The sequence below is a fragment of the Homalodisca vitripennis genome, chromosome X, assembly GCF_021130785.1.
Source record: "Homalodisca vitripennis isolate AUS2020 chromosome X, UT_GWSS_2.1, whole genome shotgun sequence".
NCBI lineage: Eukaryota > Metazoa > Arthropoda > Insecta > Hemiptera > Cicadellidae > Homalodisca > Homalodisca vitripennis.
The window spans coordinates 98,824,376-98,850,279 of record NC_060215.1 but is presented as its reverse complement, the minus strand read 5'-3'; the positions used below and the strand labels follow the sequence as shown (position 1 = coordinate 98,850,279).

General features: G+C 31.9%; 1 protein-coding gene across 1 annotated transcript in view; it reads left to right on the top strand.

Annotated features, from left to right (window-relative positions):
- Positions 1-25,904, top strand: part of LOC124369736 (acetylcholinesterase-like) — a 232,858-nt gene that overhangs the window by 160,956 nt on the left and 45,998 nt on the right. The window contains exon 5 of the mRNA XM_046827802.1: positions 5,966-6,159. Coding sequence (XP_046683758.1) covers positions 5,966-6,159 — 194 coding nt within the window. The remainder of the gene's footprint in view (positions 1-5,965; positions 6,160-25,904) is intronic.

The following is a 25,904-nucleotide window of genomic DNA, read 5'->3' as shown; positions in this document are numbered from 1 at the left end:
TATGGTCAGACATTGGGTTTTTACGTGATTTTGGTATTTTTTCGTCAAGACCTAATTTGAGTTTGGTCGTCCCATTGAACATTTCTGAGTTGCATCAACTCCCAGTTTGACAAAGGGCAGGGTAGCTTAAAACTCACTAAAACGTCCTTATGCTGTTTATATCACATATTTCCAAAAGATATTTTTAAATGTTTTAATGCTCAATCAAAGCTATAGCTGGGGGTAAGAGTTTATGGTGTATCCAATTAAAGTTTATCATAACTAACTTACAATAACGGTGCATGTATTTTATAGAACTGTATTGGTTAACCTATGGTTTTTAATCTTTATAGGATGAACTTGTATCTGTTCTTGCAAAATACCCAACCACCCCATTATATTGTGGAGGTATTTGTAAAGTAGGGTTTGAAGAATATTCTTCTTTCAACATCGTACAGTAATGTAGAAAAGTCTGATGGTGCTCAGTATACATCCTCCATATTTTCTTCGTTGTAAACGACGCTACACGACACCACGTCCCTTGTTGTACCGCGATTTTAAAGTTTCCCTCTTAAGAGACCATACCACAGCCTTTTGCCGACTTATTAGCGTTTATAAAATATGTAGTGTTATCTTAATTTCCCGTGAATTTAGGAAAATAAACATTTTAAATTTTCCAAACTTATAATTTATTAATTCCTAATAAAATACATTAGGTACCATCGTCAAAAACAAACTTCAAACAAAGAATTTTCATCATATATATATATATATATATATATGTGTGTGTGTGTGTGTGTGTGTGTGTGTGTGTGTGTGTGTGTGTGTGTGTGTGTGTGTGTGTGTGTGTGTGTGTGTGTGTGTGTGTTACTATCTGTTACCCACGGCATTGAACGCAATTTCTTTATCAAAGTCCTTAGCCTACTAGATCAAGCATTTATAATATAATATTATGGTGCCCTATGATGTTTTTAAACTTAATTAAGCATACATTAGGTAATTATTATTTCAGCGCGTATAGTAGAATTTCGGATGGGAATAAATTATATTACAGACGCCAAAACTGAGTTTGCTTTTTATCCCGATCAAGAACATATACATGTAGGGGTCACACACCCACTTTAGTCAAATAAAACAATAATGTCCAGCTCATTCAATGTACTTCCGGCCTAAGCTATTTTCAGTGCCATACTTGAGTATGCTTGGTTGCCTCAATGAATAAAATGTATGTATATATGTAGGACTGAGAAGCCTACTCAATATATCTATCCGGTAACAAAGGAGATAACACATCTATTCCCGATACAAGGAAGAAGCTCATGCATCATTTCAAAATAATCTTATATAATAAGTTTTGCGGTGTATAGTCTTACTGTTTTTTTTGGACCAATTCTGCGAAAGAGTGGTTTGAGAGATGTTAACGTTTATTCCTCTGTTTTTCTTTAAGCCACTGTAAAAATGCCATATTACAATGTCAAGGAAGCCAATCAGTTTTGATTACTTTATGTGCAAAACTTCACAGTTATGTTCATTTACGTGGTTTTTATAACTGTGTTTAAATGGTATTTCCAAAACAACGGGTTTTTAATGCATTAGATGTTTTGGGGGTCAGGAATAAGAGTTATAGGGTAACTGTTATCTACATGCAACTACTGATCGCTCGCTGTATACTTTACTTTTTGTACAATTAAAATACTTAATGTTTCAGTCTATTTTGGTGAACTTCAGCTGAAACATCAAAGAAAGTTTAAAAGCGTCAACCATTGTTTGATGTCAGTTAAATTTATATTGTGAAACAAATATTATAATTTTCTTTCCAACTTTAAAGTAGTTCGGGCAAAATTTCCCGGCCTTTGTGTATCTTTAAGCCTTCCCTGAACTTCGACAAGTATTTAAAATAGAGAATTAGCCAAATTGGTCTAGCCGTTTTCGAGATTAGGCTTAACGCAATTGTATAAGATAACTAGAATGTGCATAGTGTTTAAAGTTCTTTTCAGTTCGAAAAGATATTTATTTATTTCCAACGGTTCCACCATTTATACATGAGTTGACTTAACTAAGGATAAACTAATCAAGATGGCATACAATGACTAATAACTGTGGTAACAACAATGCAATAACATAACAAAACTAGTAATGATAACAGATAACACAAGGAAGACATTATGCAATAATTAATAACAATACATAGCAATCATAACAAATAATGCAGGAGCAACTAGTAAAGAGAGACAGAACAATGTAACAACACAACATTAATGTTTCATAATGTTTATATGAAAGGCATATAAACTTCTGGGACCCATGCATTTTTGATGCTGCATTGAACCTGAGACAGAATGTGTACTAAAATCATTGATTTTACAAAACCCCTTTAGGATAGTGCGAAATTATGCGTTGAAGCTGGCAGGACATATAGCCCGGGATGAACTTATTTTTCCATTTCTATTTTGTTGACGGTGACGAGATGAGATTACCTTTGAGTCTATATCTAATCCTCCCGATAAGCGTTGTGAGAGTCAACAAAGCCAATGTACTCTAAAGCCGCAGGCAGTTGTGTGAGTTTTTGGTTGAAGTATTTGTCAGTGGAACACAAATTGGCATCCTGAAGCTTTTGAGCAATAGAAATTTTTGTTGGGTGTATATACAATAATGCTGAGTTCAACTGTTTCTGATATTTTTAGGTTATAGATATAAATCTCAATAAGAAGGTGCATTTCGGGAAATAAATTGTCATTTTTATTACATACTCAAAGTTTCAATACCTGTAAATAATGAACTAAAAGCGTAGCCCCATTTGTACTTAACCTCGTTTGTTGCAAGTCATTGTGCTTACTGTGTATTCTCTCTTAACTCGGTGATTGTATTGCATTTGCATTTACATTATTATTTGTATTAAACACTATAACACTCCTACATATTTTATTTTCGTCTTTTTCATTTTACTGATAAAAGTAATACTCATTACTAATTAATACTACTGATTGTGTATAATCTTGTATTTTATTTTTCTTATTAGAGGCTAATTCAACAGATTATATGTATTATTATTTTATAAAGTATTTAATAATTCATAAAAATAAAAAAATCTGAATCTTAAATATTGGTGCACTTTTATTACAAACACAACATTCTGTAATGATTTTGAAAACATTTAATACACAACCGACAGCATATTTAGAAATAATATAACTTTCTATTTGAACTAGTATATAAGAACACAACATTATTATAGCCTGACACCACTTTATGGCATTCTACCGTAGTTATCACAAATAATCTCAGCTTGCTATCATGAATCGATGTTTACATATTTTGATCATCATTTAATCAACAATTAACAAATACAACACTGAAATAAAGCGTACTGCGAGTTTTGCTACGCAATATTATAACATAAAGCTTATTTCGCTGGATAGAATATTTGTATTTAAGACTTGATTTACCAGTTCTAACTTATTTTAGCAGCGATTCATTTTACTTAAAGAACATCTTCAATCTGGTTTACATCTGGACCTCTTTGCTGTTATCTAACATAATTATAGCATTTTAAAGCAAATTATAATTGTAGCATTTATAATTAAAACTTTTTATATTACTTTAGTTGATATTAAAATACATTTTAAATTGGCAGCATCAGCCTTTAATGAATCAAAATGCTGAATTTGAAATATGCATTAAAGAAAGAAAGTAATCTATGCACTGTCGATTTGTTTATACTTGAAATCGGACGGTAAATGTGAGAAATGAATTCAATGTATGAATTCCATTCTAATATTGCAATGTAATAACGATTCTCCGTAATATTACTTTTTAATTACTGCAATATTTTGAAAAATATTGTCTTGGAATGTAATTCAGTTCAAAGCTGAATTTAATGTATTTTCATAACAAATTGTACGTTTAACCTAATAAAACTAACAACCTTATGTAGCGATACATGTATCATAATTATTCAGGAATTCATCAAATTATGCAATCGAGAAATAATGCTATATTTTTAAACTGAACCTATTTTAAACAGGTTTACACACACGAACGCACGCACGTTATAAAGCACATTTTAAAGCTCTCAGAAGAGGTCAACATCAATGTTGTCGTGGTAGGTGATTTCCCTGGCCATTGGTGACATCAGGAGAAAGTAAAGTATGAGGTTAATAAGAGTATGAACACCAGAAAACATCATGATGGGAGCTAGTGCCAACAATAACGAAGCCTTTATTAATTAAAGGACTTGAATAGTTAATGTTTTAAACGTCTACACTTGGAGACGGCCGATTGATAACATTACCCCTTAATACCTGCATTTGCAGTACGCGTGTTATACAAATGGTGACGCTGGAAACTTATATGTTATTCCGCTAAGCAACCATAGATTAAATCCAAAATCACAAAGAAATCTGCACTCTGATGTGATCAAACCCACACAAATAGATTTTGCACAGCAGGAGTTGTTGCTGACCTCCGTTTGCACTGCTGCGACATGTGAATAATTGACGAAAATACAGAGTATATTTTATATTTATTATGTAAAATATTTCTAAAAAATGTAAAGAAACAGCACTAACCAGATAATTCTGATGCCATCGTGGTCGATACAATATCATGAAGTTTGATGGGACCACCAAGGTTGGTGATAACTCAATATCACATATGCGTCACGTCACTTTCGTCGTGTGCATTCTTGTTTTATTGACTGTAAATAACCTTCATATAACTAAAACTTGTTACAGGACCTCAGTCTACATGAAATTTAGTCATTTAGTATAACGAGATACAGTAGTCATTACTAAAGAAATCAACGTGGATGAACCAACAATAAATCCCAATTTGAGACTCCAAAGGAAAATTTAACGAAAAAAGTGACCTTCGAACGCGAAATACCCCTAGTACACACTACTCTCTGCTAAAAGTACTGTGTAAGTAGCTGTTCTTCACCGTCACTTGTATGAGTTTTTTTCTTCTTGACCCCGCGAATCGGAACACGGTAAAGACTGTACATCTGTTTGAATCCTGGCAAACGTCAACCCATCAATCAACCAGAGATGGTCAAGAACCGGGAGAATTGCTGAAAAGTTTCCCCTTGTGAACATGTCCTTACCACTCCATACTTGTTCCTACATCCAATAGGCCAATGACTGTACACTTTTAAAACTTTGTATTATGACCGTTACGTGGAAACCCTTACTTCACACTATTCAAAAACTGTCCTATAGTAGTAGGCATAAAACTAAACTATACGTCGAGATGAATTGGTACTATAGGACAGTAAAACTGTATACCTTGTTCCAAAATATTGTAATCCCTTATTACTATATTAATAACAGGGACACCCTTTCACAATATACCTTATGGGCGAATTCTTTTGTTCCATGGAAGATTTATTGGGAGGATTGTAGATTAATTAAGTTATATTGTTCAGTTATAGTTTTGATATTATGATTTAATATTTAAGTCTATTTAGAGCATCATATTTATAAATATCGTATAGCTATGAAAATGTTTTATAAGATTTAGTATTAAGTTACTAAACAATTAAAAATTTCATTTTATTTCATCAAAGCCAGACAAAAGATTTCATTCCCGAAAAGCAAATTGACATTTTGAACTATATTTAACGTTTTTCTAGAACTCTAACTTCAAAATAAATATTTACCTCCATTTACTATAGTTCTGAAAAGTATATCGTTCTTGTAACAATTTTGAAATGTAATCCTTTACACACATTCAATATTTTACAGTCTTATATCTTTTATAACATTTTTTAAATACTCTGACTTATAATCTTTAATCGAAAATCAAACATGTTGGATATTTAGACTTTTTCTGTTATGTACACCTCAAGTTCTAGAGTACCATGAGTTAAATTTGTAACACTTTAGGAAGTACAGAGTAGTCATTTAGCAAACAAGTGTTGATTTTATAACCTTCCAGTCAATTCCTAGAATTTAATACCAGAGCTTACTTTCTGAAATGGCTGTTTTAGAGTGATGTCCTGCATGCGTGGCGTGGATGCCAAAACTATATCCGTCCAACAATGGAACTCTTATTTTGGCATCCTAGGGTTCCCATCGGCCCCCACCATCGATGGAATTTTCCTTCCAAAACACCCATTGGAACTACTCAAAGAGGGCGACTTCCAGGATACAGAGATTCTCATCGGTAGCAACCAAGACGAAGGTAACTCAATTACTCGTTGTGTGGTTTCTGGCTTGGCTAAGTATTACTGTACCTTTATTTTCATATTTCTTGCTTGTTCGATAAATAAAACTAATTTTTAAAAGTGTTACCCATGTGGGACCTTGTATAAATGCTCCAATGAAGGAATGTTCCATTATTTTGTTGGAGCTATTGACATAAAATTTTGAGATTTAGCCTAAAATAGCTGATGAAACAATTCTCCACGGGTGTTTAAATATAATCTACCTTTGAATACTGTTATATGCCCATATTTAAACGATGAAGTACAAACATTTTCGAAAAATATATTTTATTGAGTAACTAATAAAATTATTGAAGAACCAAAACAGAGTTTTGATGCGTATTAATGATTACTTTAAAATAAGACATCATCATTGATTTTTCAGATTAAAAGTAAGGTCGCAAAATTGGTTGAAGTTTAAAAAAGAGTCTATAATATAGATGGCTGCCAGTGCATCTCTTAAGTGTTTTCATAATAACGTATTTGACTTCACAACACCCAAAATCTATTTAAAAAACGTTAAAAAATATATAGTGATCCTTAGCCTAATATACATAATCCAAAGTTCCAAATAAATACACTTTTACTTATAAAGTGATATTATTTAGATAAGCTTTTAAGAAGATGCTGAAAAGAAATAATTGAGAGGATACATTCTGCGTTTTAAATGTGTTCCGAATTCACATTATATTTTTAACAATATTTTACAACATTTTTAAGTACCAAATTATATAATTTAAAAGAATACCAAACGAATAGGATGAATTAATTATCTGTAGTGAAATAATAATTTTATACAGTAATGGATAAGTACGATTAGAAATTATTCCGTAATTTTAGAATTATGGATAGGTTGACGTAGCCTTCTTCTTTTTTTGTTGGCTATCCAACAAGATAAACGTTTCCCACGTTTCTTAAGGCATAAATTTAGTACAAGTGGTTTTAAAACAGTGAAGTATAAAATCATATTATTTGTATATACTAGAAAAGATTTGAATTGCATTTGATGAGTAAGTTTTATGTATATACCACTTAACTAATCAGTTTTGAGACTTTTTGTGCAGGGAAAACGACTAGGGACAATCTTGACACAATGTCCAAAGAGTCAGGAAAGCAAATTAAGTATATATATGGGTACGTACTAGGTGGGGGATTTAAAAAAAATAGGAAACATGATATGGGAAAAACTACGTAACATATTGTAACGTTTAGGATGGGGTAACTCTTTCTCGAAAGATTGTTTAGATTAATAAATTTTCATGTATGGCAAGTTACATCTCAGTTCAATGAAATACCCTGCTACATATCTATAAGTATTGAGTTAAACAATCTATTAAAAATTATAACGGATTCTCGTACCCGCCTCGTACATTAAACTATTATTAAATTGAGTGACATAATAAAACATTACATTACGAAAACCTACATCAAGGTGGTGTGTTTTTGGAATGTAAGTCTCCATAAGAGATGTATTTTTTATAAATATTTAATCTCCACGTTAGAAAATGTATCAGAATGATTTTTTAAGTTTCTATTCCGTGGATAGCATTATTATTTAAAGTTAAACGGCCAGCAATTGTGAGCTGTGAATAACGAGCACATAATTGTGAAGCGTGGGTAAATGGATGTAGACAATTGCGCCCACGACATACTAGAGGGCCGCCTTTGTTGTGTCTACACAGACAACATTCTCTCAATGATATTGTTATTTATACGTTAAATATGTACATCAATATTTTGTTTATGACGGGGGGGGGGAATTTATTTTATAGATATTTAGCAAAATATTGTTGACATTTGCTTGAGTAAGATATCAACTCAAGGGCGTCTTTCATTTTTTAAATATGATAATTAGGATTACTGTGGGAAAGATTTTAGAACGAAAATTAAAACTAAATTAACCAGCAAAATATTGAATATAACTCTTAGTTATATTAGGTTTAAATACATATATTAAAATATCATTAAAACTAGCGTAACCAATTTTCGCTTGAAACATCAAATACATCTATTTGTGTCATCACAATTTTAAATAGTGAAACAATACTATTTAAATCATCTACTTATATTATTTATCTACTTGTCAACTTAAATCATCTATTTATATCAATCATGTGTATAAAACTATTTTCCGTATCCAGATAAAACTTGTAAGATAGCACACCACCACTCCCCTCCCGCCGTATAGACTCAATCCAACGTCTATTTTGATAGCAGGAGAACGTTTATGTAGGATTTATGTGCGATACGGCTATGTAGGAAAGACTTTATGGCCGGTTTACTACTGAGAAATGTAGTAACTCGTTTTCATTGGATCATGGAATGCATTACATTCACATCTGTTCCTTAGCCGAGTAACAATTGTATGTGTTTGAGACATACAAAATATTTTCCTTACTGACTTTGTTGTATAGAGTACTATATGTTAATTAAAACCTATGCTACTTTTATATTTTATATTGATTATTTCAGTTGTTTTATTAGTGCCATGTCAGTTAGTAAATAAATTATCGACCTGGTGATGTTTAAAGGTCAGTATTTTAACATACAAGATTTTTTATTTAATATATAAAATATGGCACAGTCGTCGGTTGATTTTGTAATTAATTTTTGATTCTCATACTGTTGATTTTTTTGTAGTATTAAAGTGTATCCTTTACAACCAGGAGTGGTGAATCGGCCTGATAATTTAGTACAGGAGGGAAATAATATTACTAATGAGTGGAAGTTTTGGAGGCAATCTTTTTATTATTATCTTACAACAGGAGAGGATCTTGAAGGTACGACTCTGTCGTGGAGTATGAGAGTACAAGAAGCCACTCGCATAATTGCTATTTTATCGTTATTTGATGTGTTTGGTTTACAGTCAATTAGTTTGAGCAATAGAGAACCATGTCAATCCTCGCAACAACAAGCAGTGAAGATTTTTATCATTTTTGACAGACTTTCAATTTTCTTAGATCGAGTAGCTTTGCTCATATTTCTCTTGACACTGTGTACAACCAGCTTCTACGAGATAACATTGTTCATGGTATTAGAGATACAAATGTTCAAGAAGCTTTTCTGAGAAAGGATAGTTTAACATTGGAAAGGGCAATTAAGTTTTGTCAAGCGGATGAACAAAGTAAGAAATGAGTGGGAAATTAATACCAATTTTCAGGATGAATATACTATTTACAAAAAAAAAAAAAAAAAAAAAAAAAAAAAAACAGAACCAATTAAGGATTTGCAAGGCACCAAGAAGAACCACTTCGATTCTGGTATCCAGGTGAAAAATATAAGACTTGTTCATGTCAGATGTCCATGAACAAGCCAAAATTTACAATGTCACGAAGTATCAAAAATTACCATAAGGTTAAGAGAACTAGTTATGTTAAAGATGGCTAGTCTGAAAACTTGTTTCTCGAGGACATATATATAAAATGAAAACTGTATACTAGCGGTGTCGCAAGCGCAATGAAATATACAGCATTTACGAAGATTATTAACTCTATTAACGTTAATTCACATAATACCTACGTTCATCTGCAAGGATTTAATTGGTCTACAATCACAGCAATTAAGTCTTAAATGTTAGTTCAAAACGAAGTACCGTACAAAAATTGTATGAATGCGAAGTGAAAAAAATATTATTTTAGATCTTCCAGATTGCCTCGCTATTAATTTAGTTTGAAGAGTATGTTCTTTTTATTATATGGAGGACACAGTAAAGGCGTTGACAAGTTTATTGAAAATAACAAGTACATATTTAAAGGATATGGCAAATCCCTGTTCTTTGCGTAATGGTGATCCAAAGTATGTTCACCCTCCAACACGAGTTCCTCATTCTCTTTTATCTCGGTTACAAGTAGAGTTAGAACGCCTTCAAGCTATAAATGTAGGTGTAAAGGTGAATGAAATATCTCCAAGGGCCTGTATAAACAATGTTGTGCTTGTAGAAAAACCTAATGATGAAATCAGAAACACCTAGTATTATGTCAAATTATGAAAATCTCATTTCTCATAGTTTTTCCTCTCAGAGGGTTTCTATCAAATTCCTCTGACAGAAGATTCCTACTGAAATTGTTACGTTACAGCCCCCTTTGGTGGGTTTTAGGTACACTGTTTTTTCTTACTACATTTTGATGTATGAAACTGTCATGAATAATTTCAAGATGCTGTAGAAAAGGATTTGAAGTGGGCCAGAAAAATTGATGTTCTATTTAATTAAGATAAGTTACGTTATTGTCAGTGATAGGTACGAAATGTTGCTCAACTGTTTTATCGTAATGGCATGAGAGTGTACATAAAAATGTTTGAAGCTTTGGTGAAATTATATCTACCCACTAATCAAGAAGAACAGAAACGAATCGTAGGCTCATTTAACTACGTTAGAAAATATGTTCCTGAAATAGTAGTACTAAATGTTTCCTTTATGCAAACTTTTGAGAACGGCTTTGGAATTCTATTCATCAAAAGTGCTTGAAATAAACGAAGAATGTTATACCTTAAGTCACCCCTTTTGACAAAAATAAATAACGCACGGTGATGCCAGCAAATCGTAAATGGTAGCAGCTCATTCCAAGAACACGATGGTCAAATTAAACTTAAGGCATGCGTATAGACAAATGAATAGCTCCTAAGTTAATGTCAGTGTGAAAAAGAAATTCTAGCAATTTAATAAGGCTGTAGGAAGTTTCATACTACATTTGTGAACAAAATTATTGGTAAAGTTTGATTATGTGAGACTGCAAATAAAGCGGTTGAAGCTTGATATAACAACATAAATTTTAAATATGTTACTGGAAAAGACTTACTCTTTCTTGAAATGGTATCAAGAATTTCTTTAGACATACTGAAGTACATCTTGAAATTTTAGATATGTTTTGAACTGTGTTCCACACTTACCCTTATTGTCAGACTAGAAGAAAAGACTATACTAGCTATTGCTACAGATCCACTTATGAGTCAAGTGAAGGAGTTTTGTCGTGTGCGATAGAGAAAGAATTAGGTTCGACTATACACGTATTAACACATTTTCAGATTACAGAAAATATATGCTGTGAAACAGGTATTCTCTTCTATGGCAGCACAACTATAGTTTCGAAAATTCTAAGAGAAGCCATATTAACTCCTCTCCACAACGGTCATCTAGGGATATCAAGAATTGTACATAGCACTGAACAATTTTATTTTTAACCTGAAATGAACGAGGACTTGCAGAATGTTGTAAAATCTCACCGCACATGTGAGAAGCATTCTAAGAATGGTCCAAATGAACCTCTAATGTCTCACAAGGTACCGTACCTCATACTTGATGGAATGGGTCGTGATATTCTTAAGTTTGAATATAAGAAATATTTGGTTACTGTAGACTATTTTACTCATAGAATTGAACTAAGGCCTCTTAAGAAACTCATAAAGTGTGATGGATAAAATGTAAGAAACATTATCAAGATTTGGTTTTTGATAATTACCATTTCTCATCATATGGCTGTCATATGCTCTTTAGGCAAAGGGGAACGATCTCAATCATCACACTAATATTGTATGGCTAAGAAAGCTGTGAACATCCTAATATCCTTAAAAACATATCAAAGATACATCGGATTACAGAGAATGTTTAATGCACTATAGCGACACATCTGTCTTATGTCTACACTGCTTATCTTCACAAATAATACATAGTAGAATGTCATTGACTGGCATTCCAGGTTCAATGAAGAGTCTTCAGCCTAAGGTTTAAGGCAACGTAAGAGTACTCTTAAGCATAAAGCAAGGAATAACAAAGAAGAAAGAATCAACTTACAAGAAGGAGAAGAAGTGGTTTTTCGGACATGGAATGATAGTTACTGGCAAAAGGGAAAGGTTTGTTAGAAAGGGAGAAAACCCCAAGTTGTAGTGGATACTAATTAACGAAGATAATAAGCTTTTGCAACGTAACACTTACCAGATGAAGTTATATCACACTAAAGGTACGGAAAACTGGAAATTTTAGCCCACATAAATGCTTCGTCTTCCAGAACTCTCAGACATCTCTTTGAATTTAATGTTTCAAAACCACCAACCAGAAAGTGCTAAAGAAGGGGAAAACTGTTCAATTGTGAATGACAAAATAAGTCGGCCTCCCTCTTTCTCTTCTGTCATAACATCTCATTGTGGAAGATCATTGTTCTCTCTCGGCGCATGGACCTGTAAAGTTTTGAGGAAAATTGTTTTAAACGGACCATTTTTTAATTAAAACTTATGCTAATATTATATATTTGTTATAAATTATTTCAGATGTTGTGTCGTTGTGATGTAAGATAAATGTACGTAAAAAAGTATCGGATTGGTAATGTTTATGGATTACCTGTTAATATATATATTGCAATTTTCATTATAAATGTTTGTGTGTATGCTTTTTCCATTGTTTGTTATGAACAAACCATTACTTAAAGAGTAACAAGTTCTTCCATCTTTAAGTGCTACAAAAAATCTGAAACGTTACATCTCCAAATTTCTATCTTTCTCTTATTAGGAGTGAAAATGTAAAACTTAAAATTAAGAACGTGTTTATAGTGCCTTTATTGTTTTAATGTTACTTTGTTCTTCAAAACATAAATTATAATAAAATTAACCAATATTTATTTATTGTAATATATTTCTTTTCATCATTCTTGTTTGTAAATAGTAACCAACATGCTATTAGCAAGGTATTATTTTGTGAGGTTATTCTTTATTATTATTATGAATTTTTACTATAATTTCACCATATTTGTATAAATATTTTTAATGGAGCATGATTTGTCATTATAAGTTTGCAAATTTAAGAATGTACTAATAGTAAAACCATTTAACGATATAGTATGCATAATTTCTCAGTTACAATTTTTTAATTTGTTTCTATGACTTTTCTTTTTGAATTGCAAACTATAAAAACAGCATTTCTCTTCGTTAAATTAAGGTTGTATAAAACTTTCTCATTAACTACGGATCTTAAAACACGTAATAACTTCGTATTTCCTCTCTGCTGCTCATATTTTGTAATGTAAATTGATGTTACTCAACCATAGACACATTTTGCAACAGCAGAGTGACAAATATTTAAATTAATTATCATATACTATTAATCTGTATTGCAATATAAATTTTTCTATTAGCGTGGTTTAAGTTAACGCTTTAGGTTATTTACTACCGTGCTGAACCTATTTTGCAATTTAAGTTTGTTACCCTAGCGTAGTTAAATTGTTAGTAGAGTGACAACAATTTATAAACATTATCATATGCAATTAATTTATTGCAGTATACTTTGTTGATAACTGTTTCAATATAGGGCCTAATATTGCATGTTTGGTGCGGTTTGAATTAACACAAACGCAATTTAAAATAACATTTTCATTATTAAATTTCCGCGTGAATAACTAGCGACGGAACTAACAACTTTTACAATATTCGTGTAATCGGAGAAGAGCTCGACCAAAGAAAATTTAATTAAACTCTTTCTTTAACAACACAGCGGTTCGTGATTTGGGGTTAGATTGTTCAGTGGAGTGGGGTGGAAGGGGAAGGTCAAGCGTCCATCCTTCACCCCCCGACAATACAAAACTGTTAACCTTCTTCTCATCAAAGCGATAACATTGTTGTCTCTCCGCGCAACTTTCCGGCTTTCCAATTCTCCATTCGTACTTTAACTGCTAATAGTTGTGTATATCTTAATTAATTGGCTAATTTTGTATGCTTGAATCATTGCTAAACATTTTTGTGACAGTATATATGTGAATGTACACACAATACTGTAGTAATAAATCGAGATACGGATATACTTTTTGCAAAAACATCTCTTCTATGCTTCATTCATCGCATATAAATAAATAACAATTAATTCACATAACTGCAAATATCACGTAAACTATTTTTATACACGAATAGAAATTACATTTTTATGAGTAAAGTAAAACTAATAATTTCTTTATTAATATAAAAATGATAGAATAATACACATATCATAAATATACCAATGCCTTCATAATTAAATACAGCCGTTAAAGCGTATAACGCAAGCAAAAAACAATTTTAAAGCGTATTTTTAATTTAATGTGTGTTTTATCATGCTTAAAATTTTAATTTTAATGGGAATTTGTGTGGTAAATAACAGCACAGTCATATTTAGAAGAAGACGCTAAACATGTTCATGATCGTATAAATACGTCCCACGTAGAAAATAACATCATGTAATATCTGTTAATCATGGAAAAATAATAGAGAAGGGAGGAGAAGAAGAGAAGTCCATATCAACCCAGTTCTCCATACAATTTATCGACACTGGAAGGGCATTCCACCCACAGCATGTAGTTGCTACACACGATTTGTTGAATAAGGTTATTTTATGATAAGAAATCCGCAGCGTATGCGATCCAGTGCGAGTGTTCTTTGTGCCTGCATCAAGAGCAATATACTCAAAATGGTCCAGAAAAAGTACTAGGAATCCAGTTTTCAGCAAGAAGTGAAGTAAAATTTTGAAGACTATCCATCGTCTAGTTTTAGAATTGAAAGGAGTACACAATAAGGCTATTAAGGCAAAGTAACGGCGACGGGAAAAAATACAAGTTCCTTAAGACTCACTGTAAATGGCGTAACTGACTGAGGAAGTGAGCAAAAAGGACTTTTTTACTATTCGGATATATATATATATATATATATATATACTCTTAATCGTATCAGCACTAATGCATCTGGTTATGACGATATATATATATATATATATGACGCGTATATGACGATATTGTCATAACCAGATGCATTAGTGCTGATACGATTAAGAGTCTACAAGACACCCATCTGCATGATTAGTCTAAGCTGATACTGGGGATCTTCTGGAACATTGGAATTCTACAAACTTGTTCTTTACCTGCGCCTCAGGAATCTCAGATGAGTTAGATCAGATTATCTTACTCATCTAACTTAGCGCTCAGATCTCCCCCACATATCTGTGGAAATGCAACATTGACAGCGTTTTTTGTGCTATTACTTCACAGTGGGGGTGGAGAATCGTCTTGTTGTAACTATCAGAGTAATACTCTGGTATATTACTTTTAATTAATCAAGTTAAGGTATTCCAGGAATAATAACGTAACAGAAATGCGTTCCTACAATATCTTCTCTAAAAATACCATATCTGATTTTTTGCTCTGCATTCAGTGAGTATTAACACATTATGCTTATCGTGTTGGTAACTTGTTCTATACTGAGAAAAGTTTCTTCTTGGGAGCGTAATACATTAGTTAACAAGAATAATTGTTTTTTATTATTAGCAGAAACATGTATTAACATTACCAATTACTCCTGAATTAACAACATCCAGTTAAAGATAATTTTGATATATATTTTGATTAATTACAATGTGGTATGGGTTAATCTCTTTAAGCTAATATTCTAAGATCTGAACATATAGTTCATGCAGCTTCCTTCGATTTATGGAGTGAGGATATTTGTTTCCATTTATTTTAATATCAATGCTCAAGGTCTATATCAGACTTAGTGAATGAGTAAATATTTTTCATTTTTATTGAATAATATACCTGTTGAACGAAATGTGTTTTTCTTTGCAATAGGCGTGAAACTATTTCAAGAGTTTCTTTTCTCACGCAAGCATGGGTTGCCTATATAATGGACTTGTATACGAAAAGTAGTTATCTCCTGGACTTAACGTTAACTTTACCGTTCGTTGTACGAATATTGGAAAGAATTTAATATATTACCTAAACTTCAACTTAATTTTTAACTAATAGCTTATCAAACCAAAATTTACAGAACGACAAAGCAATAAATTGTAATAATTCAAGTGTCTTTTCTAACATGATTACGTCAAAACCATCATTTCAACGTAAATTTTCTGTTCTGTATAAGTTTTAAAGTTAAGTAAACCACAAAGATACTGGCAATCAAAACTACATAAATGTGTAATAATGAGCATTGTTATAAAATTAAAATCTAGTGTAAAAGCGGTTTAAAGGTAATCGCCTTTTTTATAATTAGAGGTAGGGGTTTTGTACCTCTTTACAATAATTTGATTATTGTATGTACTTTGAAAAGTTGCCTACTGCTTTATTGTACGTGATACATCTAAATTATGTTTAATATTTAGTCAAATTACTCAATGTTCAATGAGGTAGCTGTAGTTGCATTTCAAATTTTTATTATAAATGCTTAGCTAATTACGCCCTATCCAACAAGATAGTTATGACATTTGGGAAGTCTGCCGTAATTTATAAATATATACATCATATGGATATTATCACTGTACATAATTAAACAATGTTTTCAAGCTCGGTGTGATATGCTCGGATGCAATATAGTTAGTTCCAAACGTAAAAATGGATGAGTGTTAGTCCCCACCACCTCTTCTATTCCCTCAACCATTCTCTGTGCTTGTACATCAAAGCAGGTTCGTGACATGAAAAAAGTTCGACCCTTATTTGGTTACTCTTTGATTTAACGAAATTTAGTTTTAATGAAACAGTAGAACAATTTAATAGTTCGAATATATTTTCTGAAACATTCATAATGTGAAAAATTCTGATATATTGTATTCTATTCGAAAAATGTCCAAGAGTTTGACCTGCGAAAAAGAAATTATTTTATATACGATATAGCTATTGCTTAAGTGATTTTGAAGTTTTTGCATACAAATTTTTTCAATTTCATAATTTATACCACTAATTGACATGGATTTTGAAGTATAAACTCAGAATTTAAATTCATAATTATCATGAATTCCATATATGTATTCAGTTTTACCGCATCAATATTATGTTTAAAGATCTTATAAAAAATTGCTTTGTGCCTCATAATCTAATAATCCCCCTTTAAGATTTAATCTCAGAATGCTTTTTTCAATCTATTGCGACATAGCGACAATGTTGCTGTAACGTTATTGCTTTTAGATAGAAACTTCAGCGCTCTTTACATTTAGACAATCTTGGTTTGTGTGAGCACGGATGGATTTCTAAAGGTCATACTTACAATAAACATGAGAATCGGATTTGCGATTATTGTAAGGGAGGAAACCCTGGAGTCTTTGCCCTGTATCATCTCACAGCCAATGCTCAAACGATTCACCTGCTATTTACTAGTAATTCACTTTTACGTGTAAAACCAGTAATGTTTTCAATCGCAAGCGACAATGATTATGTGTTGTATTAGATAAAATAGTTTTGTTATTATTAATATTGTTCTGGATATTGTGTCAGTTTTCAGTTTTACATTACATGGTAATTTACTGGCACTCTCATTTCGATATTGCATACAGATAGACGTTGCCCTACTTCCTCCCTCAACCAATACTCAGGAACTTATATTCAGCGACTACTAATAATCCAATTTCACATTTCATCTCCGAAGCTCTCTCTTAATCTCTGCCTACGACTTAGATTTCCAAGCGCTGTTAAATTCACTGCCATTTCTTGTTATGGCGTATTTAAGGTGCGCGTATTCCTCACCTCTTAGCTTATTTTACGGTGGTGTGATAGTTAGCCTTACTCTCTCGTATTTCGCATACATATCATACCAAAAACTCATTAAAGAGGATAAGGGAAAGCAGTAGGCGCTAACACTCTCCACTATCTTGTAACTGCAGATACGTTCTTAATTAAGGCGTCTTCGTCTTTGTCTCGCATTGAGGAATACTGCTATAGATTCCCCAATACAGAGGATACTGCAGAATATGCCATAGCGTATCACTTATTCATAGCACATTATCACCTCTGATATGAATAATTATATCTCTGCTCTTAAAATCCTGACCAATAATGTGAACCTCCACTTCTCTAGATGTGCGCTCATTAAAACGATCACAGTGTGCCCCCGAAGGCTGCCTATGGGAATTAATTAAAGCTCTAAAGTCATTTTAGTCCTTTTGAACACAATCATTACAAGCTGTAAATTCCAGAAATAATGATGATGTATCATTAATTGGAGTTACTACCAGTTCAGATGTAATACCAATGTAAGTATCTTATCGCAAGTCCTTCTAGTTTTCTTTTTTGACAATCAACTATTCCTCAACTGCCGTTGAGGCTCTAGCATGAAGATCCCTATCCTGTAATATATCTGTCCCTGAACCTCAATAGTTGGTATGAAGTTGGAATGTACAACTGTCTTAACTGTCTTGAGCTTAAAGAACCTTAATCGTCTTTAGCGTATATAGGACGCGTGTAGGATCCTAATGCTAATTTAACGTTCTAATTATGATCAAAATTCATAGAAGTATTGCAATTTTTCTCGGATTCCACGGTTATTTAAGATAGAATGTAAAATCATTCACTTGAGATTATCTATAGGACTCATGTATTATACTTATAGAGGTTTTTATGTTTTAAACATTTAAAATCTGCAAAAAAATCATTTAAAGTATCTAAGTTTTTCATGGATTTCAAGACTATTTTATTAAATAATGCATAAAATCCGCCTTTACCATATCTAAAGGATTTATGTGGAACCAAATTGTAATTTTTATATTATCAAAGATCAAAATGTTACATGAAAAATAAGTAAATTTTTCGTTGTTTTTTGTGGATATCCGCTGGTAAGATGCGAAGTTTTCAAATGCATATATACTGTATATATATATATATATATATATATATATATATATATAATATATATATATATATATATATATATATATATATAATATATATATATATTCTTGTTAATAATTTAAGCATTATTACAACCCTAATAAGATTTTAAATACTAACGTGATTCCTTTGGGTATACACCAACGATACTGTCACTTGAGATGGATACAATTCAAAAATTAGTCCTGAATGGTATTTTTCGGTTGTGAAATTAAAATATAGTCTGTGAAAACAATCAAGTTCTTTTCAATCCAAAAGTACTTTGCTTATCATGATATATAAAATTAACAAGCCTTGCATGAGGAAGCTTCATCTAAATTGTTAAAATGTCAAATTTATGAGTCATGCCTTAGTTTTCCATTTTTTGTTTTAATACTGTATGTGTTTAAATATAATCACTCATATTCATTGTTAATCTAACTAATAATAAGCTGGACTAACCATCATCTTATTTAATTTTATTGTACCGATGAAGTATCACTAACATCAGTTAATATATCTTTATTTCCCGTTTATTGCTACGAAACTATGAATGATTATATATATATATATATATATATATATATATATATATATATATATATATATATTAGTTGGCATAACCATCTCCCTGCTATCTTAAAATAACGTTCTATATCATTTTGTATAAAGAGTAAAGTCTCCATATTTTTCATAGGATATATACCCAAATTTGGTGGATGGGTAATTTTAAATACTATCAATAATAAAAAACGTGTTTAAAGTTCTTAAGGAACATATTCAAAATTGAAGCAATAAAGTATTTTGGTTGGGAGATAGAAGTATTAATTTGAAGTGTATGAATTTTGATTTTTTATACACATGCATATATTTACTCAGATTTTACTTATTTATGTGGATATGATACAGTAAAGCATGTGTCGGTTAGTGGGACTGACCGATATTTAAAAACATTTGTAACATTTTTCCAACAGCCTTATTCAATATTCTACTATAAATAAGATTAAAATTTGCCGCTAATCAGTTCTTTATTTTTTCCAAAAAAATTAGAGTAAATAGCAATTTTTTTCGCTAGAAGCTTATCTTGTCTTTAGAATAATTGTAAATAAAGACCACCTGAACTTGTGTCGATTAGGTTATCTTCCTCTTTGATTATAAACATTTAGAATTGTTCACAATATATTAATCTTACATGCCAAACTTATTACTTGCATGTTTTCATAAAAATTTGGTTAAGTTAGTTTTAGATTATTCGAAACCGTAATCGTCACAGTAAAAAAAATATTATTTTAGCATCGAAACCGTAGACATGAAACTGCAACTCATGCTATACTGTATTAATGAATCACAAGTTACTTTCTCGCAAGTATTAGATCTAGGAGGATGAAAATGTCAACATCTTCTGTAATTCTGAGGGAAAACATTCCCCATCGTGTTGACAACCACGTAACCAATCTTTTGTTTGTCTTTGACACACTGTCATTTTCATTTGTTTTTCTTTGATATACCCAGGCCTTTTGTTTGCCCTTGCATTTAAGTGATTCCATTTATATTTGAGTAAACTTTAATAAACCACGTTATTTTTTTACAACTTGGAACTGATAATTATATTAAACTAAAATGCAGTAGATTTTAGTAAACTTGCAAATTATATTGTATTCCTAGTATAAAATGCTAAAAACATGATTATAATATACATATTTAGATAGGTTAAAACTAATAAACTACTGAACGTTTATGTATATTAAATGAACCAGTGATAATTATATAGAACCTGAAATTTAACTGACTGATGTTGTGGTTATTAGTTATGTTTCTGTCAGTAACAAAATATAGATTTATTATACAATCCTTTTTTAAATTATATATATTAATATAAAATGAAAATTATGGAACTTTATTGTTTCATTACTTACATTAGTACACTAAATAATTAAAATTTAAGAAAAAAAAACAATGCTCACATAGTATCAAAACTAAATATTCCTATTTTTTAGCTGTAAAATAATAACAAATCATTTTATTCCAGGTTCTTTTTTATATACAAACCAAGTTTTGGTCTTCACTCATAATTTCGTGAGAATATTTTTAAAGTGTTGTTAAAAATTATACACTATCATAGTAAATTTTTGAAGCGTTTATAAAACAATGTCAATAAATTTTTGTATTTTCAAAATGAAGTAAAAGTTTATGTTATAGTTTCTGTTTAATGTGTAAATTAATGCAAACCTTTTAATTTTAAACATAAATGTTATTTATGGTAAACCAAAATCCACTGAAATAATTATATTTATATGAGAAACTGATTACTTCTAGTTGCATTTGTCATTTTATTTTTCTTATACAAATTGTAATTTTGATTTCACATTGTATTCTATGAGAAATTGAACTGTTTCTCTTTAAAATTGTATAAACTATTTGTTTACTTTATCACAGTAATATCTTTAAATTGATATACGGTGTTATGAAGCTAAAAGTAAACACGTAAATCATGCATTCATCAAATTTTCAAACAAGAAGTCTACATGAATGAATGAAAATATGGGTAGCTCTCAGGCTGAGACACGTCTGCCTTGCGGCTCATTGTCCCAACCCAACATGATTCCTAGATACGAAATCCTAAGTTGTTTTGTTCTACAGAGTTTAAGAATGGTGGTTCCTAGTTTTGTTGCTTTGAGATCCTTCAGATATTGAGCTTCCAGCAGTTTTTCTTTCAGATGCGCTAAGCAGTTATAAGCGTTATTTTTAAAGAACGGTATATGTGTCAAATAAATCCTGAAGTGGCCATATCCAATAAGGAAGGAAATTGCCTTCCTCGGGTTAACTCTGTCTAAGCCGCACAAGGACTGGCTAACCCGTCATTGGAGCTCAGAGACATTTCTTGCAGCGTTTACGGCCAGAAACGGTCAGAAACGGTCAACTACGCTCGCAGCCTGGGGTTAGCTAATCTCGCAGACTGGATAAGAACCAACAAATGTTGCCTGAGCTTCGGTTTTTAGCCAAGAATTCTGCTGTCTCGTGGTACATGATTTCACGATGCCCCGTCACCTAGTACAACGAAATGCGTTTAGAGAGCCGTGTCCAAGGTTTGGAAACAACCCGAGACTATTTTTGAAGTGATCGGGTAAAATAAAGAGCCAGCAAAGCTCCTTGACAATCATAGAATATCAGGGTGTACGTATTGCTGTAGCCCTTCCTTAATCCTAGTGAAGCCAGTCATATATAGCACAGATTTCCGCCTGGAATATGGTGCAGTGAGCCTCTCGCTGTACCGACTACCAAGCTTCAATCGCCGTTCATGACAGAGCTAACAGTGTACGAAACCAGTTGATCCTTTTGTGATTAGTACAATTTGGTTGCTTTTCCAATGTTATCGCGTTCCAATATGAACGGAATACGGTTTGATAAAGGCTAATTCAGTCTGCATGGGATTTGCTATTATGTCCATGATTGAATTTGGAAGAACTTTCCTGGCTATGGTTGAGTGACCTACGTCCAGTATAGATTCTCTCAAAAATCTAGGAGTCATCATTCTGCAAGAGGCCTTCATGGCCTCTATTTTGAAGTGGATATCAAGGGGCTATAAGTCCAAACTTAACTCTATTGCTTTCGTTTCTGTAGTCTACGTTCTGCGCCTATTTGGCCACCATATGACCCTGGATGTAGATACCCCTAGAACTAATGACATCTAAGAGCCTAAAATACGTGACACTACAGCCCTCTCTGTGAGGACAGTCTCTAGACTTTCCGGAAGTGATCCAGTTCGAAGTCTTGAGCCCAATTATCTCCCCGGCTCATGTATGTGTCTTTATATAGTACATGTAAGTGTTGTTCGTTGTAGATGGCAGAAGGCACTGACTGTACTGTTTCAGAGCACTCTGAGAGTGACAAGGAACTTCTGAAATTCTTGCATGTTAGTGGAAGTATTTGTTGTAAATGTTTGCCTTTTCATATTATTTATGTTAATTCCTTTTTAATCCTCCCACTAACATGCTGGCTTCAGTTCTACGTTTCTCACTGACGAGGTCCAGGAGAGGATCTCTTGCCTCCTGCTGCCTTTTTCATCATGGGTGGTCGCAGACACCAGATTCCAGGGATTTACTGCTCTGTCAAAAACTAGCCTCCATGAGGAGATGAATATACACCATTATTTCGACAGAAAGGTTCTTATCTTAGTTAAAGATGTTTTTTTTTTCTACTCTGTGTTGGTGGTGACCTTCAAACAAGTAAATGAATCCGAACACGCTATTCACGGTGTTTTTTTCCTTCTAGATTTAGTTCTGATCCGCCATCCCGTTCCCAACCATGGGTGCTCGCTTCCTGTCTACTTTGGGTGTGCGAACGGGGATGTGCGGTTTCAGAAGAAAGAGCGAGTCTTTCCAGCGACACAGAACTGGGGTGACTCTTGTATTCCCAGCACAGCACACCATAGATTAATCGGAAAGTCGAAGGCTCCCTGTATATCCAAAAAGGACACAGAGAGATTTCCTTCCTACAAATATATTCCTCCACCCTGCTTATCAACTGGTACAAGGCAGATTCTCAAGATATGACTGATACGCATGTCAGAGAGTATCAGAGAAACTCTTTTAGTGGAATACCAGTTTAAAAGAACAGAAAAGAGGAGATATTATGAGCCGAAAGGACTTGCCATTGCTTAGGGATGAAGATCACTGTGCTATAACTCTCCAGGCTTGGGGAACATAACCATAGACTATGATGGCTCTGAAGAGCTCGCAGAGGTGTTTACACAGAAGTTCCGGGTCTCTTTGCAATAATTCCGAGAAAATTTCATAATGTAATTGTAAGATGATTTGCTGCAGGGGCTAAATTTATTTATTACCCATTTGACTTTCGATAATGTAATTATTGCCAATGTTAGTGACGCCAGGACTAGTTTCCAGTATGGATAATTCAGGGATGAGACTCCTCATGAGAAGGCCAAGAATCTTCCTCGCTGGGATTTTACGTTGTCCTTGAGGGTTCTTTGAGTGCCTCTCAGGTTTAATTGGTTTTGAGGCCATCATATGTTTCCCGGTACCGTCCAAATGGTCTACATACACGTTGAAATAAAATTGTAGTAAATTTCTGTTAGAAGTAAATATGGAGTATTCATAATCTTGCCTTACTATGCATAAAAAAGCTTAACATTATTAACTTAGTACAGGTGTTAAAAATTATAATATGGTACCATAGGGCAAAACAAAATAAATATTAACACTATTAAAAATTAATATTAAAATATTAACGAGTATCATTTTAATTACATTAGTTGCACTCTATAAAATAGTAGATCCTGAATAAGATAATATTGTTGGCCACATTGAATTCGTTAAAAGAGTTTTCATTTATTTATATTTTTTATATTTATATAATTATTTTTATTATTTATATTTATATTATATTGAGTAAGTTTTCTTAAAAGTTTGAGAGAAATAAAATGACGAACACTTTCTATAGTTTTAATATTAAGACTGAATACTAATTCCACTGCGTCTATTTTACAATAAAAATTTTAATTTTTATAGAAAATATCGGTTTTATTATTTTAACACGAATACTATTTAAAAAATACAACTGTGTTAACTATTTTTCATCGTTAAAATTAGTAAGACCTAAAATTTAATTTTATTAGATGTTTATCTTCCTTATAAATTCTTTTTGAGCCTAGATACAAATATTATATCGTTCTTCATATTCAATGATACACATTTTTATCTATATTCTTCAGTTCCATGACATATAATTTTATTTCCTATGTAAATTACATTATACAGTATATTCCAACAAATAAAATTGAAAAGGTCTTCCAGGATGCTCTCACTTCAAGCTGAATAAAATATAAATATGTGTGACATGTTTAGGAAGAACAGTTTAACCAGACGTGGCACCTCTCGAGTAACACGTTTCACTCATTCAATAAATTCTCGAGTAGAACTCCAAATCACGAGGCCTGCTTTGTCCTTAATTCTTGCACTTTCAGACGTTGTTTCTCGGTTTATATTGTACCATAGAACAACACATTACTAGATTATTGTTTATATCAATATACCCTCTCCTAAGTTTATATGAGTTGTAAATAAACTCTATTGCCTAAATAGGTTTGCTCTTTATAATACTAATAATCAACTAAATTTCACAGAATGTTTTCCTGCAAACCAAACTGAAATTGATTCCGCTGCTTTCTGTTAGTATGCACATAAGTAAAACTGTCTTTTTATTCAGCGTACAAGACTGCAATATCTCGTATACCTGGAAATGTTATAGTTGTAAACTATTATGAAATAGTGCAAAAGTAACTCACGTAATTCAAAAGTATAGAGGCCACGTTTACAATTTCGTCGGTTATTACATATACTATAATGTCCACAAGAATTATATCAACACATATCCCTGTAAATATGCTTATCATTATAAAAAATCCACATGTTTGAATTATAATTTCATAGAAAGGGAATAATGTGTAGTGTTTGACGGATGTAAACACATACTTTTACTAGTTTATTAAAAGTATGCTCTAAAAAATTGAATATTAACCTAGAAGGGATCTACTGGAACCCATACAATGTTTCGAACACGTTTATATTTTTTATTCACTCTTAATTACTAAAAACTACTAACTTACTAAAGTATATACGTATATGGTTATTCTGAAACGTAGTATTTACTAAAGAACTTAAAATGAGAACATGTAAAATATTAACCAATCGTATCAGTGAAATTTTAAAAACACAAATGTTATTTTGTTGCAGTTTTTTACATAACTGTTATGTTTGCAACAATTGCGTTTATTGGGATGACAATTTTCAATGCATATTTCTAAGGAACTCAACATTGAGAAAATTTGCAACGTTTATCATACTCATTTATATTATTTGACAATTTTGTAAAACTAAATTGTAATTTTGTTTACTAATTTTTTCCACTGGAGTCCTCGTGTTTTCAAATATGATGACATCTTGAATTGGACTTTTTTACCCCGAATAAAAATTGACTAACTGATTCCGTAATGTTATAAAATGTAATGTCCACCCCTAACATTGTATTTCGCTCAACTGGAAAAGCCATTTTGCTCATATAAATTACAAAAACAATTTACTAAAAATAATTGGTTTATATGATGTTCAAATAATTGTTTTTAGTTT